This window comes from Brienomyrus brachyistius, chromosome 21 (genome assembly GCF_023856365.1).
Source record: "Brienomyrus brachyistius isolate T26 chromosome 21, BBRACH_0.4, whole genome shotgun sequence".
NCBI lineage: Eukaryota > Metazoa > Chordata > Actinopteri > Osteoglossiformes > Mormyridae > Brienomyrus > Brienomyrus brachyistius.
In genome coordinates this window covers 11,729,398-11,749,044 of record NC_064553.1, presented here as the reverse complement: position 1 = coordinate 11,749,044, position 19,647 = coordinate 11,729,398, and the positions used below count along the sequence as shown (strand labels likewise).

General features: G+C 42.3%; 1 protein-coding gene and 1 long non-coding RNA gene across 4 annotated transcripts; one reads left to right on the top strand and one right to left on the bottom strand.

Moving 5' to 3' along the window:
• The first annotated feature begins 1,375 nt into the window (after positions 1-1,375).
• LOC125716435 (uncharacterized) lies at positions 1,376-4,479 on the top strand. Its single transcript, XR_007384332.1, has 2 exons — positions 1,376-1,615; positions 2,289-4,479. It is a non-coding gene; the product is annotated as an uncharacterized LOC125716435 (long non-coding RNA).
• An 828-nt stretch (positions 4,480-5,307) lies between these two features.
• ccdc50a (coiled-coil domain containing 50a) lies at positions 5,308-18,937 on the bottom strand. Of its 3 annotated transcripts, none has more exons than XM_048988716.1 (12): positions 18,691-18,937; positions 15,728-15,790; positions 13,809-13,938; positions 12,429-12,519; positions 11,886-11,985; positions 10,667-11,089; positions 10,013-10,137; positions 9,062-9,106; positions 8,483-8,572; positions 8,148-8,224; positions 6,683-6,795; positions 5,308-6,089 (listed from the first exon to the last, which is right to left on the bottom strand). In XM_048988716.1, exons 1-12 carry the CDS (start codon positions 18,734-18,736, stop codon positions 6,046-6,048), a joined length of 1,347 nt encoding a protein of 448 aa, XP_048844673.1. In that variant the 5' UTR covers positions 18,737-18,937; the 3' UTR covers positions 5,308-6,045. The 3 variants fall into 3 exon arrangements, with proteins under 3 accessions (XP_048844673.1, XP_048844674.1, XP_048844675.1); XM_048988717.1 differs by having other exon boundaries at positions 5,308-6,223; positions 18,691-18,936; XM_048988718.1 differs by lacking the exon at positions 10,667-11,089 and having other exon boundaries at positions 18,691-18,936.
• Positions 18,938-19,647: the final 710 nt, after the last annotated feature.

Sequence of the window (19,647 nt, the reverse complement as noted above, 5' to 3'; positions counted from 1 at the left end):
AGAATATCTATTTATTAGATGTATAATATTCAAAAAGTTATCAAATGTGTAACTTTTGTTTCCTGTCAGAGTCAGTTAGTGCCACTTTGCTTACTGGTATAGGCCTGATCACACACCAGTACAACCTCGCCCACGACCAACACCCACACGGAAAATGTCAGGCAGGAGCTTCTGCACAGCCTGTAACATCTGTGCCTGAACTAATCCGCTTATATGATGCGTGTTCCTGGACGGACCCAGTGACACCCCCACAACAAATCTGAGTGGTGGGCCCATGATTTTCATGGGGGGTGGGGGGTGGTAAAAGTTGTGAAAGGTGGGATAGAGAGATGGCAAAATGCTGGGCAGGTAGACCATCTGTTGCCATGCCCCTGGAAGACAGCAGCCTTCTTTCAGCATGAATGCCTTTATTAAAAATTAATAATAATATTAATAATAACAATAAAACATGATGTCATTAGTGTGTGGCATTCAGGGGGGCAGAATGGGAGACTTCAGGGTGGGGGGGGTTGGGGTGGGGGCGGGGGGCGTGGCCAATGCCCCACCATAATGCTGACCCTGGATGGACCATGAAACATACATGAAATTTAAGGCAGAGATCACAGGTGTTCAGGAGGAATGGAACCTTTATGAAAGAAGGGCATTTCTTTGCAACAGTACTGTCCAGCTAGCAGGTATCCATACAGGCCAAAAGGCTGACTGGCTAAGAACAGGGCAGGACTGGCTTGGCATACTGGCCATTTTCTTGGTGGACTCATTAATTATGGGGTATGCAGGACCCCAAAGTCCAGGCCCTATTTCTAATCCCAGTCCAGCCCTGCATGGTAAAAGAGACAATGGAGAGGGGCTGAAATTGCAACGCACTGATTGGGTGCCAGGTATCTGAGCATAGCAGGTGAATTAATGTTTTCACTGGTTCGCTCCATTCTGAAATTTTATAATATAATGTCCCCATAACACAGGTAATGGTTGGCAGCTCTCTCTTTATCCACATTCACCGGAATCGCAGTGGCAGTTTATGCACTGTACATTTTAACGACAAATAACTTTTATCCTTAATGATTGCACTTAAACGCTTCACTGCTCCGTAGAAAGGTTGGTCTTTATAAACACGTAGAGTATAAATGACAATATAATTCTGTTTGTATAAAAGTGTTAAGAACTGAAATTTCACGTTTTTTTTTAAACAGGAATGTACGTTCAGTCCCAATCGTAAATTAATTTAGCCTAATCAATTTGTAAATTCATTCATCCTGACGGTTAAAAGTTTTCGTTGGGAGTTTGCATTGCGCGCGTTTCCTATGACAACATTTACCGGTTTTTCTTGAAGGTTTGCCTCGGGCTTCTGTGAGAAACAGAAAGGTAAATAAGGTGATTCAAGCACTAGTTAATACAATTGTGACCCACGGCTGGAGGAGGTAAAAACAACCTGGTTACTAATTTATAAGAATTTAGCGTGTTCCTTCAAAACGTGCGGCTTGCGTCTCACTTAATTCATATATGGGCAGTTCGAACGGTTCCGCGCAGCACGAACTGCGTGTAAATATTCATCCTGCATTTCCAAACGAAATGACAACGTAAAGGAATAAGATGGCATCTACATTCGTGTTGCCAGGTAAGCTTGATTAACTTTTAGTTGGTGAAATTAATTTTATATTAAAAGATATTTTATTTAAGGTAATTTCGGTTGTATTTTCAAGTTTATAAGCTATTGGGTCACACAGGCACACATTTTTATATGAATCAACGTATGTAAGGAAAAAAAACATTTTTAAGCGAGAAAGCGTTATTCTCTTTACAGTATTGTTTAAAAGTTGTTGCCCTGGTGAATTGAAAATCTCAAAAGTAGTGGGTAGATTTAGGTACATATTATTTACAGATGCAGACTTGCACAGGTAATCTGTCAAACGTTTTTGTATCTGTTTCGTAAAATAGTGTATGGAAAAAATCTGGTTAAGGAACAAACCGAACTATCACATCTGACCACAACTGCGACGAAGATGTTACTATTATTTTTTGCATATTTCCTCCCCCCTCATATCTCAATGCGGCGCCACTATATTGAGACACCACCTTCCGTATTATGAATTATTGTACTGACGCATCAGGCTCACAATGTTAGTTACATTGTAGCAAACATTGTAACAATATAGCCAAAACAATATGGGCTACAAGGACTTAAAAATCCGACACAGCGGGTGAGGGCAACAGACATAAATCCACCTGTGACCTAGAAGTGTAGCAGAATTACTTTAGGAAATAAATGAACGTGTGACTTTATATTCCAGATCATGCTCACGCCTTATACGCTATAGATACAGTCGCTCGCTCTGCTAGAAACATTGCCTGAGATGTACCCGACAATTTCAGTCATTGTTTCTGGTGGTGTAAGTCGCTGGCCTCTGCGGACGGAACACTACTGGGAAACACACAGCCTTCCGCGTGAAGCGGGACGAAACTGTAAGCAGAGGTGAAGATTTCGGGTACAGAGAGTACAAATCCAGACCAGGATTTAGTTTCAACCAACCAGTTGAGTACTCTGTCACTGACTCTTTATTCTCAACTGGTTGGTTGAAACTAAATCCTGGTCTGGATTTGTACTCTCTGGACCTGAAACCTTCACCTCTGACTGGCAGATCTCTTATCCGATCAACAGCGGGGTTTTCCTAGAGCAGACTGGTTAAGCCCTTAATTTAGTGATTACTAGCTAACCCGTTGGGATCCGGCGACTTGTGTTAGTGGCGCTTTCCCCATGCAGCACATGTTCTCGTTTGCGCAATGGGCGTAGTGCTTCATGTACTTGTTAAAATGTCTTGATATTTAAGCACGGGGTGTAAAATCCCGACCTGCCTTTAACTGCTGTACCTGACACACCGTGACTGTCCTGAATTTAACTTTGTCCAGTGGTTTTCCTTGAGCACTTTATTTAATAGAGTTTATCGGGGGTAGGACAGTAGAATATCGATGCATTCCTATTCCACATAGGCTTGGCTGAAACCAAAGTCTCTGGCATGTAGCTGAGCAGGCTTCACCCGTACGGCCGTTCTGCCTCAAGCAGGCTCCGACGATTGCTTTAAACAAAATATAACTTCCCCACTGTTTATTTCTCCTAAAGAGGACCTCTTCATTGATTTAGTAAAAGGGCTACAGAATTAGCTGACTTTTATTAAACCAGAACCTTAGCCAGAAGTGAATTTCGATGGGGGCCAAATCATAAAGAAATCCGCATGATCTTGAGACAAAATTTGCCATGATTTAAGTAACATAAAATATAATGACCAACTTGTTTAAGTAGCACAGTAATGACCCGTGTATACATTGTTTTTCGAGAGCAACGATCTTTTAAATATATTAGTGTAACACTTAAAGGAAAAGCAGTCTACACTTGGAATGAAAAATTCAGGAGTGGTATATCTCAATATATGTGGCAATAAAAAGAAGGCAGGAGTTAGTCAAGAGTTCAACACGACCGCAAATTTACTGCTAAATCAGGCTTTCAGATCAGTGCAGCCGATTTGTCTGTATTCAGTTTTTTTTTTTAATTTACTTTTAATTTAACAGCTTCATGTAGTACATCACAGGATGGCTAAAGTTTTAAAATAATGTCACCAGTGTTGAAACACCATCTTGTTTATACATTTATAGCAGATATGAATACTGTGAATGTAATTTGTTATATCTGGTTAAAGACTGTAAAAGGCTGAAGGAAACACGGTGGGGTTTGACCCCCACTCCCGCTGGGTTTGTGCTGGGTTTTGCAGGTTTTTCCTGTTGTCATACGGGTTTGTTTCAGTCACTCCCATAGTGTAAAGGCTCACAGTAAAACATGGTAGTTGGCGTTTCTGAATTGATCATGCATGTGTGTGTGTGTGCCCTGCAATGGATTGCCCCCCCTCCCCCCAATTTAGGGTACACCCCAGTCTTGTGCTCCATATTGCCTGGGAGAGCTTCCCCCCCATGACCGGGAAGATACTGGTTTAATACCCAAGTGGCATCAGTTGTCAGAAAGTTAAAAATCACTACACCAATCTGTAGGTAATGTTAAATAGAACAACTAGTAAACTTCCTGAAAAATTTGAGCAGTAAGCAAAATAAGCTTTTTTTTTTTAACATATATATTGTAAGTATAAGTAGTAGAGAAGCTACAATATTCTTGATCGATCATTTCAATACAGGTTGTTAGCAAATTGTGATCCGGGGGGGGCTTTCAGCAAAAACCACTTAGAGTGCTAAGGAAGTAACTGAAGGCAGTAGGCAGGTGATCCCTGTCCTGTCGTGTCCCTCCCCATCCCTGCCTCCGACTTTCCACACTACAGGAGGTCGCCCTCTGTATGACTCTCACAGTAACTTGCTGGGGGGGGGGGTCTTCTTGGGTAGAAAGGGGAATAAGGAACTATCCTCAGTTTGTATCCATGCCTGTCTTGTAACTGTATTACATTATATTGTTTGGCTGTTCAATAAACTTCTGCTGAAACGAGACTGTGCAAGTGGATCCCTTATGAACTAAAATTAGCGTAAAAATGTTAATTTTTTTAATTACCGCAAATGTTAATTTATAACTGAGCCCTGTCATTCAAACAATATTGATGCTAAACAGGAGTATTACACAGACAGGTGAATAAACAAAGCTGAATCGACATATATGAAGATGTTTCAGGGTCAAAGGAATTTCACCAATTCAGAGACTCGGACTCTACCACGATATCCAAACTGCCTGCGCTGTCGATTTGAAGGATGTTTGACGTCTGTCCCATAATCCTGACAAGCAGTTTTAAACATTCCCTGGAGATCTAAGGAGTAAGATGGCTAATCCTGACACACAGGTAACAAGCACAATAGACTGCACTCTGTCTTGATGTGAAAATTTCATCCTGATAGCCAATACTTTCCCTATGCCTTGATGAAAAGCTACAGACACATCCTTGTTTAGTCGGGTTCAGTCAAGGCCAAATAAAATGTGACACATAAAAAAAAATGTATTTGCTGAGTAACTTTTTTTTGATGTAAGTTTCAGTTTTAATTATGTCCACAAGGTGGTGTATTCATCATATCGTATCTTTTCACTGCATAACATAAGTATACAAACGATTAATTGTGCTGTTGCCCACTGTAAACAAAATTATGACTGTGGCATAAAGTTTACAGTTAATATCCACAGTAAATCACAAGAAATGGCACAAGGTCTGTCCAACTCTGTCTCACGCAAGGCAGTAAATCCAAGGACGTCCGCTTATAAAAAAGAGGAAAACATAGATCACTGATTGCCAATACAAAACAATGTCACTCAGTATGTACAACAAGAAAATGAAAAGTTGAAAAGCAGTTTAATCTGAGAGAGCGTCTGTACTTGGTCCCATACACTTGCTTAAACTTGATCACTATAAACAGTCCCAAGTAATGGATGTACGGTAGGTTATAAAAAGGCACTGCAGCAACTGCACAGTCAGAAATATTTTAAATACACAGTAAATTTGACCATCACGGGAAAAAAAAAACTATACAAAAGACTGAGACCCTGATCCCTTTGTAGGTATAAAGGTATGAGAGATACACATTCACATTTTTTACAGCCGGAATACATTCCAGACACTAATATTCTGGGATGTCTTGTCAAAGGTCACATGAAAACACATGTCGCAGTACTGACAGGCCTTTCCCAGAATACTGTGTTATATCTGGTGACTATCGGGGACATCGTAAGAGGAGATCTTCAGATTCTCTGTAACCATAAGTCCACGTTGTCAACCGAAGTACCACAGCATGTTCACACATGTACAAACATGTTTATTGTATTGTTCTTTGGGGTGGGGAAAGCGGCCAAACAGTCCTGAGGAACTTAATGACAGCGAGGCCCGCTGTGCTGTACTTCCTCAAATGGAGGCCAAGGGTGGAAGAAGGAAAAAAATTAAAATAAAAAAAATTCACCCATAAAGCTGTACTCAGGCATGCAGGCGTTTTACCGCAGACCAGCACCAAAAAGTGCTTCATCCCCAGAATCTGAGCTGCCGTTGCCTTCTGATGCCGTCGGAATCCATCACACTGCCATCATCTGAGGTCTTTGGAAATCAGAGCTTCTTGGGGGAGGTCCACTGTCATTTGACAAAGGGCAACAAATAAATAAAATAATAAAAAAAAATGAACATGCCACCAACTCATTAAAAAAAAAAGAGAGAAAAAGAAAAAATAACCGCAGTTATCCAGGGTCACTGCCTCTTAAAGAGACCTGTCAGGAAAAAAGTTCATTTATTGATTCAAGAATTATATCCATCGTTTAAAAAAAAAAAAACCAAACGGTAAGATACGATGAATTCTCAGTATGTGACCGAACTGAAGAATACAGACATCCTAAATTTACAGTAAATGATTAAGAACCATAGTAAAAGTAACAACCTACTGGAATTTACTCAATGTGGGTGGCAAATAAAATGAGGCTGAAAATGGTGCGTCATTTACTTGGCTGTAAGCCTTGAATTTCTCTAAACCGGTGTTTCCCCAATCCGGTCCTTGGGGACCCACAGACAGTCCATGTTTTCGCTCCCTCCAAGCTCCCTGCCATATATGGACAATCTGGCAGGGAGTTCGGCGGGAGCAAAAACATGGACCAGCTGTGGGTCCCTGCGGACCGGATTGGGAATCGCTCTAAACTGTAGTGCAGCATGCTGGGTAAGTTGGAGGTGGTCACCTTTAAATGACGATCGAGTTGGAGGTCTGGCGGGCGCCTGGGAGGAGTATGTGGGCCTGGGGTAGGAGGAGATAGACTCCATGTACTCGCAGTTGAGTACAGGAGCAGGTGGTCTGACGGAAAGATGGAGAGAATTTGCGGCTGAATGCACATTTTATTATAACATGCAGAGGAAGAGAAGCAGACAAAGGATACTGTACACAGGGAAGGGAAAATGTATATGTTTGTGTGTGTGTACACTAGGGATGTCACCAGAACCAATACAGGACTGATTCTGGTCAAGTCAATGCCAAAATTCGGAAAAACGTGACGGTACCCATCTCTCTTCAGTACCGTAGTCCATAGGTATAAAGGATGTGATTGTTCTGGACCTGACAGGAGCAACCCCATCTGAAGCCCCCACCCCCATTTAAAATCATACGAGAAAGAACATACCTTAAAAATAAAATGTTATATTACTCTTGAACCACTTACACTTCATTTATAAGCACAGTCTGGTTCAAATCCTGACAGTGATCACTGATCACAAACCAATTTCTAAAAAGTGTTACTCGTACGGAAAAAAAAAAAAAAAAAAAAAAAAGTTTTTCTATTGCCATAAATGATTTTGTTTTTGTAACTAAAAAAAAAAATTGTTTCGCCTAGTTATTTGTCCAACAACATACCTTCCAAGTTACTGATCTACATTTCTTTTCAAGTTAGTTGCAATTGGAGATGCAATTGCTTTGTTGCTTTTGATTTTAACTGTAAATAAATGTGTAAACAAATGTTTAATTAGTGTCATTTCTTCTGCTTTCCATTTGACCCAGTATCCTATTCTTAGAAAGTATTTCCGGGTGTCGCTGTCGTCTGTATATTACGTCAATAGTCATTTATTTTTATCTGACCTACCTGAAGGCTACATGCCACTGTCGTTTTTGCCATATTCAACTGACTTTAATAAAGAAGTGTATGTCTAAGTACATGGGACTTATCGTTTTCTTTTTCACCGTTGTATTCAATTAGTATCTAGAATCATGGAAATTCACCGGTATTGGTATCGACTACTAAACCTCTGGCACTGTGACATCCCCTAGTATACACAAACACAGAGGGGTGGACTCGCGACAAAAAGCAGCCCAGGAATTTGCTGTCAAGTGCCTCCTTTGGTGTGTTTTGGCACGATAACACAGTGATCGACGTGTTGGGCACCCCTGGTATAAAGGCTATATAATTCTGGAGCTGGGGAAGAAAGACCGGCTCTCACAAAACTGCCCCCCCCCCCCCCCCAGGAAATTTCCTGATCACCAGTCCATGCCTACATATATGAACAAACATGCACACATTTCTTTCCGATGAGCATCATGCATGTTAAGTGAATAGACTTTCTTTAAAATTCTTCCACTCTCTAAATAATCAGCCCAATGTTTATTTTTTGTCATACTTTCTCATACCCATCCTTATCCAACCACTGGAGCTACAATACCTCTCAGGCCTCTGTTTCTGTGATTTCCGGTGTTCAGATTCTTCCTGCACCAATGGCATCCAATCCTCCTGTTGCAGCTACAACAAATTCCCCCCCCCCACACACACACCATGAAGTCACACAGTCTCTACGATCAGGACAACACTGCTGAACAGCGGAGCCTATGATAAACGGAGTTCTGTGACCTAACACCAGCTTTGTGTACTCGGCCAGTTTATTCAGAGTACAGCCATTTACCAATATTTGACAACACTAAACATCAGCAGCCAAAAAGGAAAAAAAAATAAACGGAATTCATTATAATGTTGTCTGACTCAAATAAACAAATGCGCTACCTTCCTGTCTTTCTTTGAGAGTCTTTTATCCCGATTCTTGCATTTCTTGTATTTCTGCTTTTCTTCCTCCATTATTAACCAAGCGATTTCCTGCCAAGTCGGACAAAAACAGCAGACGACAAAACACCAACAATGATGCTGCTGCCACGGTGTCAAAACAGGTTCTACACGTCTTCACAGTCGACCATCCTCAGACACATTTTTCAATATCATATTTGCATTGTTCAGGTAGCAAACTTCCAAGTCAGCATTTGCACCTTACATATGCTTTATACATATGATACTACACCTGACTTTCCACCTACACATTACTGCATAACACTGAATAAGCATTATTGAACTAAAAGGAGAAACTGCAAGGAGCTGAGGCCAGAATCACAATTTAAATAAAATCTGTGACATGACATGGACACAATTGAACCAAGCACCAAGGTCACTGCAAGCCTGACACACATTAGATTTGACTAATTACTACATACTAGTTTGCATACACCATTATTAACTTCAAAATCATCCAACTGATTTACGTTAGACTCATGTATCTGGAAAGGTGCATGGAAGAATTCAGCTCATCCCCACCTCATCTTGTGCCACCTGAGCTGCCTGTTTATCAGCCCGACTTGCCTGGAAAAAGAATACATAGTTTTTTAAAAAAAATATGTCCTTATAAAGGGCTGGCTGACAGATACATCGAGCCGAAATACCATGACCGCCCCCATGTGAATAAAATTATGCTGACTATATAGTAAAAATGATGCATGTCAAGGTCTGGGATATATTGATGGTAAGCTAACATTCGCTACTCGTAGTTGACGTTTTCAGTGCGGAAGGAATGGGAAGAGGTAAAGGATTAGGAAGCTTCAGGCCAATCAGAGTGCCCAGGCTGACCCCCGTCCACCATCAAAAATGATGAGCACGCAAGGGTTGGAAATGGACCTTGGAGCAATAGAAGAAGGTCACTTGGTCCAATCAATCCCATGTTATATTACTTTGTGTGGATGGCCTGGTAGGAATCAAGCATCTGTGGAACGTGTTGGACCAAGAGGCCCAATCGCAGTTATGTAGACCTGCTGGAAGCAGGGCTTGGTGCACTGTGTCGTGACATATTTCTCCCATCATTAAAACAATCTGCAACCACAATAGCCCTTCTGTTGTTTCATACTAGACGGGACAGCCCAAGTCCACATCTTGCATCGACGAGTCAACAGCACAACACTTCATTGGTGGGTTGTGGTTTTCTTCCCCTCCCCAGAATATTCTCAGTTGGGACTCATCATGGCTGAATGTGAGCTTCGCTGTTTCAGAGATGATATGACCAGATGACTAGGTCAGAACAAGTTGACCCTTATCAAAGTGACTCGGGTCTTTACCCCTACCCCAACGAAACCCAAATATTGGCTTACCATCCAATATATCTCAGACCTTGACATGTGCCGATTTTTACAAGACAGTCAACGTTATGTGCATCGCGTGGGAGTGGCCATACAGTTTCAGCTCGTCGATGTAAATGCTAACAAATTATTTTCTTACCTTCACCATCAGTTCCTCTTCCTGTATCCTTCTGGCCACCTCCATGTCTCGCACCTCTTGAACATCAAGGTCATCCAAGCCCTGGGTCACCTCCATGATGTTATAATGTGCTTGCTCATTACTGTCTGCAGGTGGTACCATAATCAAGTAATTGAGGTTTTCAGTATGCTTGCTACAAATTAGGTGCTGGTGAACTCCAGTTCTTGAAAGCCAAAGGGTGTGCTGGTCTTTGCTGGATTTCAGGCCACAATGGTCTAGTTTTCTGTATAGTAAATCACCTGGGATTTCATTATCTGTTAGTTTACAATTGATTCTGACACCTGAGGCTCTCAAGGACTGGTTGCATGTTAGGAAATGGTTAAAGGCTTTAAGACCATCCTCACAATGGATTCACACACAAATGAAATCAAAGAAGCAGAAAAGCGTATACATGCTTCCTGATCAAGAAAGCCCAACACGTTTGACTTAGTATTTTCAAAGAACTGGTGCGGAGACGATCATTGGCAGCACATTTTTTGTGATCAGTGGCTCGATTCTGGGGTCTGGCTGATTTGTTGAGTGGCTGGAGAAAGTCTCTGCGCCAGGATGCTTCAGACAAACAGAGCGAAAACCCTTAGGCCCCAACACCTCCAACACACAGGGCCTAAACTGTACCTGGATCTCTAGGGGGAAGGTTTGGGAACCTGCCCTCTGGAGAGGTAGGATCAGACAGGGCAAGCTCCTGCTGGGGCTCCCAGGGGTCTTCTCTTCCCCCCTGTACTGGATTTGATTGGTGGTACTTGGACATCTGTCTTTGGGTTTGTCTGCTGTGGCTGACAGAAGGCCCCTCCCATTCGTCATACGCTCGGCTAGGAGCTGCTCCTTCTTCATCCATCAAGGGGTATTTATTAGGTGCTAATTCTTTAGTCGGGCTCCTGTCCCAGTCTCCAAGGTGGGCCACCCTGCCCGCTTCCTTGCCCCTGTCCCACTGCGGTGGCGGAGGCCGCGACGGTTTCTCCTTCCGTACCGCCTCAGCATCCAGAGATGGCTGCTGCCTTGTGGACCTGAACCGGCTGGATCCATGCCTATCCCAGCTAGCTTCAAGGGGACAAAGTTTGCAAAGTTGTACTCTTGGGGGTGCGGGGGGGTTTGGAAGAGTAGCCAGTTAAAAGTCAAATGATGAGAGGATAGGGTGTTACTTGGGTGGGGATGGCAATGTTAAACACGCCTTACAGGGATGACAGAGCTGAATAACAAAGAGCCAGCAGGACCGGCTTGGGCTGGAATTCCATGACAGTCAGCCAAAGAACTATGGTTTTGGTCACGCGACTACATTACAACAGAAAAATGCTACCAAACAGACAGACAGACCTGCATTACAGAGGTCTCAGACACACCCCGGAAAGTCCCAGACTATGTGAGAGCGACAACCTGTCCTCTAATATCGCATCCATTTGTACTTATTCCTAACAGATGTTTATATCGCCCGCAGCATATTATACTCAGGACTGGAGACTACAGATACATAATTCAGAAGTAAAGGCACGGAGGCAGTTGTAGCTAGTTAACTGCCGACATGGCGTCTGCTACATCCATAACCTGACAAGGCAGGACCTAAGAGCAAGCTCTGAGCTGCTGGTGTGAGGTCTGACGATGAAAACCACGCAGAGCAGTTCAGGCAGATGACTAGGATAACCAGTTAGCGGATACATGCACCACATATCACCTCCAACCAATACGATCTCAAATAAAAATCTGGATGCTAAAAACAATGAGACTGGCGAACAGAGAATGTGTGTATATAGCAAACTTAAGTGCAGGGTATCCCTACGACTAACGCTACATGCTCAGTGCTAACATTAGACAGAAAGTTCAGGGCCTAGGGTGCTTCCACCTTGGTCCTCGTAGAACTCCTCCTCAATGATAGGCTCCTTCTGCTTCTTCCTCCTCCGTTGCTCCTTCATCTCCTTTTCCTGGAGCTTGCGAGCAAAGGCCTGTGGAAAATGGATGACGCAATGTCAACACAGGCTTCCGCGGTAAAAGCTCTGATATCATCAGCCAAGAAAGAGAAACAGGAACTTCGAATAAAGCACCAAAAAAAAAAGGCTGAACCAAAAGGTTTTGGCTGCTGGGAGATCTTGTGATCCCCAGAAACCTGAAAAGGTCCATCCCTGATACTGAAGCATAGCAAACACTAACAAATACATTCAAATAAGTAAGAGTTTTGAGGATATGAGGAACTGGTTGTGACTAAGGAACTTAAACGTTTAGGCAGATGGAAATGAAGAAAATGACATTAAGAGTTAAATTCAACAATTTGTTAGGAATTACACCCATCCTTGAAACTACTTGAAACAAAACACACACAAATAAAATTTAAGAATCAATTCCCTCCATTGTGGGTGGATCCTGAGTGAAGTTAAATGGCGACGGTCACCTCGTCCTTCTCTTCCAGGTGCCGCAGCTGCCAGGCCTGCTTCACCAGATCCTCCTGAATCTCCTTGGCCATTTCATTGTCACGACACTCTCTGGCGGGGGAGAGACGGGTATCTTATCGTAAAACCAGCAGTGACCCAGCATGACTTTTATAATAAATTGCGGCGAACCACATGACGCATGAAAATGAACGTCTTGACAATTTCGGACCATTCCAAAACCCGGCTGGGATCTTAATCTTAATCCTCCCAACTGAAAAACACAGAAGGGCCCAAGGCCAAAAACCTCACAACAAGGCTGCAGACATCAACCCCCCCCCCCCCCCCGAGTATCAACCCAACCAATGCCACTCTCCGAAATCTCCTTAAAACACCCAAAACACCCGACGTGAAGGTCACTGACCAGAACATTTTGCCCTGACTATCAATGCAAAACTTGATAAACACGAAATCCAGAGAAGCACGTCAAGCACACTTCCACTCCCTCAATTCTTATGGAAAAAGCAACATGTGAGAAAAAGCCATCATTATGGCAGGATCACATCTCATGTCAATAGACAGAGATGCAAGTACGCATCCATCTTTAAAAGCCATACATGCGGCGATCGACTGTTGCAACAGAGCAAATGCGTACGGATTTTATGTGCATTTGCGCCGACGTGATGAAATTACCGTGCATTCTAACATTTACACCGCAAATGAAGTACGGTTCGGCATATAGAGTTTAAAATGCACGGTAAATTCTTGTCATATCAGAGCAAACGCACATAAAATGCGCGTTTTTTCATAGCATGCATTTGCGCTGCCACATTAACCAATTCCCACACATATCGCTTTTAAAGGTGAATGGGTACATGCAGCAGGTATGTGCATCCCTACCAACAGAGGCACGCAGAAGAGGCAAAAGCATGTTTTAAAACCACACCTAGCAGTGCCTGACAGTCACAGTGATACACCCCCTCCCCCCATTAAGCTCTCGAACTGTGTTTTGTTTTTTTTTTTGTTTAAACATTTGTACTGGGATGGTAAGCACAACCCACGCATGTGATGTCATGAGCCCTATCTGTCCAAGGAACAACAGCACTTAGAGTGGCATGTGCAGTATGAGAGATATGAACAAAAACATAATGTCCTCTACAGAGGACAAAAATACATTGCTGCATCTCAGGAGGATTAACAAAGCTCAGTGGATTTCAGTAAAAGTGAACCTACACCTTAATAGGAACGTAGTTATGGTAGCATTCCATTAAAGGTAGGGTTTGACAAGTGTCTGTATTATTAGTGATCAAACGTATTCCTATCATCCTATCTTGTCGCGGGAGACCCGACAAGCCACATGCCGGCTGTTTCGCTCCCTGTTTCCGGGGTGGGTCGTGACCTACATGGCCCTGTGGTCCTGCCGCCTTCGAATGCTGGCTCGCAGATTCTCCTCCTCCTGCAGGTGCCTGGCAACCCGCAGGTCCTGCTGCATCAGCCGGCTCCTGTGCACGTTGGAAGCCAAGTGGCTCTCGACTGCGGGGGAATATTGAGTCAGATTATTAAGTCTGCAAAAAAAACAGGCCTCTGTCTGAATGTCCCACACACTCTACAACCCTAATGCCTTCTTGCTAGGGTGAATTAAGGAAATGGGGTACAAAATCTTTCTCCCAAATATATATATCCACTTTAGTTTTAGATAGTTTTCAGTGTGGATTTATACACATTTAATCATTTTCTATGTATGTAATACAATTTCTATGTATAATTTCTAGGGATAGATAAATGTTGAGTGATTTTATGTGTCTGCTCTTTAGAGAGAATCCTATATGAATATATAATGCACATTATATACTAATTATATACTATATACATTACTTCAGCAAAATAATATTTAGAAAATGATAACAGAAAGGGTTTAATGTTTGGTTTTATTTCAGTTAGTTCTAGAAGCAAAATTTATAGGTTAAGCTTAGTCGTTTTTTTAATTTTACTTATATATCTTATTTCAGTTACTGGAAATGTTCTGTTATAGGTTTAGTTTTCGGCTGTAATAATATCCTGGTGTGTACATGCACACGTGCGTAATGGCAGTCGTCAGCCTCTGCATGCGGCTTCTGACGTCACTTGGCCATGTTAGTCAGCTACTCTACGGAATAATACGATAAATCACAGTCCCAGGAGTGCAATGAATCTGTCTGTCCCGCACATCTGGGGCCCCTTATAAAGCTGCTGACACTCCAAGGCCAGAGCAGCGCGTCTGAATTTGCCCCCCGAGGCACTAAATCCTGGCACCAATTTGGTGGGTCACCTGTCCGTTAAAACTACTGGCCTGAAACTAATTCCCAGTAGCCCGTAGGTGCAACATAAGATATTAAAATAAGCCACAAATTGGCAGTCCTTATATGGATGACAACCCCATACCTGCAAGAAGATAAGAGAAACCTAGGTCCTGATACGTCAAAGCTGAAAAACTAGGAAGGGATTGTGTGGTGGGACTTAACAGCGTTTTCAGTTTCGTTTATAAACGTAGGAAATTGGTTTGCAGGTATGTCACCCCCACTAAACGAGCCCTGGAGACAGTTGTGGCCTGTCCCTGTAATTACTTCACAAGGTCAGCTTTAAGGCTGGGGGAGCGCAATGGCACTGGGAAAGAGGAGGTGATGGATGTTACGCAGAACTAGAGGAGGATCCACGCGACTGTGGGGAAGGAGCGAGACCGAGCAGTAAGACCACAAATCCAGTAATGGCAGGAGAGAAAGAATTAATAGCACAGCGGAAAAACTTGATGCGAAGAAAGGGGGGGGGGGGGGGGGGGGCAACCAGTCATGTTCTCCTGAGGGCAGTAAACAGAGAGCCCCAATCTGTTTAGTGAGCTAGCTAACAAGGAAATCCTACAGGACATTTCAAACCCGACCACAAAGCTGGTCTTTGCACAAACAGGAGTGGGCATTTTTTTGGTGAGGAGGAGGAGCATGCTTGATAATTTCCGCATGTGAGCACGTAAGTACCTTCGTGCATGGCTAGATGGATGGATAGAGCAGTGTTTCACAATCCGGTTCCCCAACCAGTGTTTCCCCACAGACAGTCAATATATTTGCTCCCTCGGTAGGGAGCTTGGAGGGAGCAAAAAGGTGGGCTGTCTGACAGGGTGCTCGGAGGGAGCAAAAAAGGTGGACTGTCTGACAGGGTGCTCGGAGGGAGCAAAAAAGGTGGACTGTCTGACAGGGTGCTCGGAGGGAGCAAAAAAGGTGGACTGTCTGCTGGTCCACGGAGTGGGTTGGGAAATATTGGAATAGAGCATGTCACCGGTGGTCAGACTTACTCTCCTGGTCCTGGAGACTCTGCGCCAGCGAGTGATCCTCCAACAAGGCAAAGTCCCGGCATACTGCAGGGAGGAAGCAAGAGAACACAGAAATGTCAGTGGAGATCTCCATGGGGACAGCACGACGGTGGCAAGCTGCAGTGTTCAGTTAAAGATGCTTGAAGTTCACATCAAGAGTGCATCACCTCTGTGCTGGGAGATGGGACATTGTGACTCACTGCCAATTAAACATCCCCCCTCCCCCCACCGACAGGGCATCTGACTGACAGAGCCTTGTACTGTCAGGCCTCCACTTCATAAGTGTCAAGAAGACAGACGAGGGGTTTGCTCCCATCTCTATTCTAGTTAATAAATCTCTTTGTTCTGGCTGATAGTAGTAAAATACAGAGGAATCATTCTGAGCAGGACAGGGGAAGAAAGAAAAACATCTAAATCTTTATTGAATAAATCTGGGTTCAGGACCTACAACCCCGATAGAACATGGATACTACAGCATCCAAACGACACATGCAAAAGTGCAGGTCTGTTAACTACAGGTCTGCTCGTGCTTATCCTACATTTCATTAAAAAAAACCCACAAACAAGCAGAACAACCAAAAGCTGAGAGGCCATAAAACAGAGACAAACAAACAAAGGTTTACACATGCACACAAACACCTTTTATGCAGCTGCGGGCGCTTTGTGTTCGAGAAACAGTAGCAATAACAAAAGCATCGAGTTTCAAATACAGAATTCAGTTCTTGAAACCTGTTTCTGCAGAAATATGTTAAAAAAAAATATCCCGTCTGTTTAAAATATCACTGACTGACACATATCACAAGCACACACAGATGTTGGCAGTTAGTTTTGGCAGTCTGTAAAAGGACAGCTCCTATTTCTTGTTAAGTCGATTTATATAATCAATTGCAAATCAGCTCCTTCCCATTTTAGATGTGCTCTATTGGCATGCAAGCTAAACGCTAAGCTGCTAACTCAGTCTTTTTGCCACTCAGTGAGTTCCCCCTGCTGTGACGTCATGTGCATATCCTTTGGAGCAGTAACAGCTTCAGAACATCAGATAAGAGGGTAACGACAGCAAATGCAACTTGCATATCAAACATGTTTGAAATCTGGAAGTATTTCACGCTTGAAGCAACAATTAGCAATACTGCCATTAAAAAGTAATTGTCAAAAAACAAGTTCTGAGAGGCGGAAGTAGTGTTTAGTGGAAAATCCCGCCAAACAAAGCGCACGCAACTGTGCGAGACAACGTGAGCAGTATCTGAAATGCAATGTTTAATTTGGGAGTCGCTAGCTTGGGGTGTTGTGCACACTCGCTGCAGTTTGTGACACGAAGTGTAAGTGACGCCGTTGCCAGTGGGTGACAAATTGTGGGGCATTTTAAGCATTCATCTCTTGCGTATACTTGCTTGGAAGATATTCAAATTGAAGTGCAAATGCTTCAAAAATGTTTAAAACAAGATGTGCAAAAAAGGTGGAACACGTTATGTATTTTTCTAATAGCACAATTAACAAATCTGTCTTTTGGTATACATTTTCTATTTGTATTTACCTTTTTTTCTTTTAAAATAGCTTTGGTATCCGATTAGTATTAATATCGGCCAATACCCACTGTTCAGGTATTGGGATCGGATCAGCACTTAAAAAGTATCGCTGCACTTTCAGAAATTAAATGTGATACATAATTCAGTCTTGATCTAGGTTTATTTAGTTCTGATATAAAAAATACAAGTGTTCAACCACAAGCAAAGAATAACTAATATAAAAAAATCGTGATCGTATTTACTTCTGTTTCCAAATAATGGCAAACGTCTGTCGAACAAGGAATAGATGTAATTACTCCAAAAGCACAGAGGGGTGGGACACTAAGTGCAAGAGACAATATCCTGTCTTAGCTACTTCCACTCCCCCCGCCCGAATAGGCACGTAAGATCTACAAGGAGGATAGGAAGGCAATAGAGGCGGACAAACATCAGACAATCTGACTTGTCACCGAAGTTGGAGGGTGATCACAGACTTGTGAAGGAGAAGTCTGATTGGTGCAAGCACATTAGACAACATGAGGGCAGGCAACAAGAATGTAAATACTTATATAAAAGTGACGGCAACGGAATAAGTGATATGTCCCGTCACCGGTGACGCATGGCAGCCCAGGACCCTGTCCGGTTCGAAACTTCCAAAAATATATTTTTTTTAAATGCCCGAGTTACGCAGATTTCAACTTTCTCGAATTCTTTTCACTTCCTTTTATTTTCCACTAAATTTTAAGTTCGCACTAGGAAACTCAAATTACCTAAAGCCATAGATCTTGGCCAATATAAACACAAATTAATGACAAAGCGCAACCCAAATAAATTTCTATGTCTGCTATATTCATAGAAACAAACTTGAAGTTTTCCTTGCAATGTTCTTAGTTTTTCGGATGACTTGAGGTCTGTACAGCTGGCAAAGCACCGATCTCATTAAAAAGCGGATGCCGTATTGGTGCTCGACAAGCGTAGGTTAACCGCAGCGCCGGAGTCGCACCGCTCCCATTTATACTGTACACGGTTAGTGCGCTTTCCCCTCAAACCCATTCACCACCGCAAACTAAACAAACAATCACATAACCATATAAAGAACACATTTTCCCGTCCCTTCATGTTGTCTGCCCCTGTTATTCTCAACAATTATAGTGCAATAAGCGCTAGTAAATTCCCTCGCGGACAACATATTCAAACAGCTACAGTAGAGGACGGATTTTGCATCTGTCTAAATGCATGTGGGGCGGGGGGGGGGCAGCAAATAAAGCAAACGAAATCAAATAACACAAAAATGAAACTCGTTTTCGGAAAGAGTACTTAACTAAATATATGCTGCCACCGCAGTGCGGCAATGACAACGGCACCAGTAAGTACGTATTTCACTTGTAGGTTAAAAACATTAGAGATAAAACAAAAGTTTCTACCAGGAAACAAACTTACCTTCTTTAACTCCAGGTAAACTATTCTGATCGATATAATCAGCCATACTGGGAGTACTTAGAGAACTGCTCGTCCTGAATTGTATTTTCTCAAGAAAATTTGCCAGCGATTGCTGTTTTATTTTTAAAAAAAACGTGTTTGATTAATTGCAGGGACCAATGCGCCACTAACAGATTTGTCTCTCCGTCCCTCCCACTTTTGCACTTTATGTGTGAGTTATGATTCTCGATTCTCCTTCGCTACGGGAGGCCAGACGGGTCATGCTGACGAAGAGCGTTTCGATTTAACCAAGAGTTAGTCTGTGCTAATTTGATTACCGGTGCAAGACGCGTATAATCATTGGTTTAACACCTGAGTTTTTTTTTATTATTATTAAACATGTGATGCGCAAATAGCAATACTATGAAAAGCGCGCTCGTTATTTACCCCAGTTGCTTAACAGTAACATTTATTTATAGGACGATGATTCATTCACTGATGAATGAATTGTGTTGATGTTAAAAACAAACCGAAAAATATACCGGAATCTCTACGAATGTTGCTGTTTCAGTTCATACACCTACAAACAAAATCAACTGGATTTCGAGATGTTTCCCTGCGGCGAGTTTTATATCTTCAGTTGCTCTCCCTTCTGGTTTCTCAAATGTTTTCTTAGCTTTAATGGTATGGGGCGCCGTTTGTAAAGATAGCAAACATTTTTGTACTTGCCACTTTTTCAACATTTAGTGCAATTTTCAGACATTTAGCTAGAAGTCATTGGTGTTGTGGATCATCAGGTTTTTTTGCTGTGTAAATTATGTTAAATTGTTCATCATATGTAAATATAAATGGCTTGTCTATATATAAATATTATATGTAAATGTTAAATATAAATGTTAAATATAAAACTTAAATATAAATCTAAATATAAATGTTAAATGTAAATATAAATATAAATGTTAAATATAAAACTTAAAT

What these genes read in the sequence shown, in the direction of transcription:
- ccdc50a (XM_048988716.1), bottom strand. Translation starts at nt 18,736, where the DNA reads ATGGCTGATTATATCGATCAGAATAGTTTACCTGGAGTTAAAGAAG. An exon ending in GGAGTTCTACGAGGACCAAG is followed by an intron (nt 11,090 to 11,885) that starts GTGGAAGCACCC and finishes GTCCCCTTGAAG; the next exon opens with CTAGCTGGGATAGGCATGGA. An exon ending in AACTCGATCGTCATTTAAAG is followed by an intron (nt 6,090 to 6,682) that starts GTGACCACCTCC and finishes GTCAAATGACAG; the next exon opens with TGGACCTCCCCCAAGAAGCT.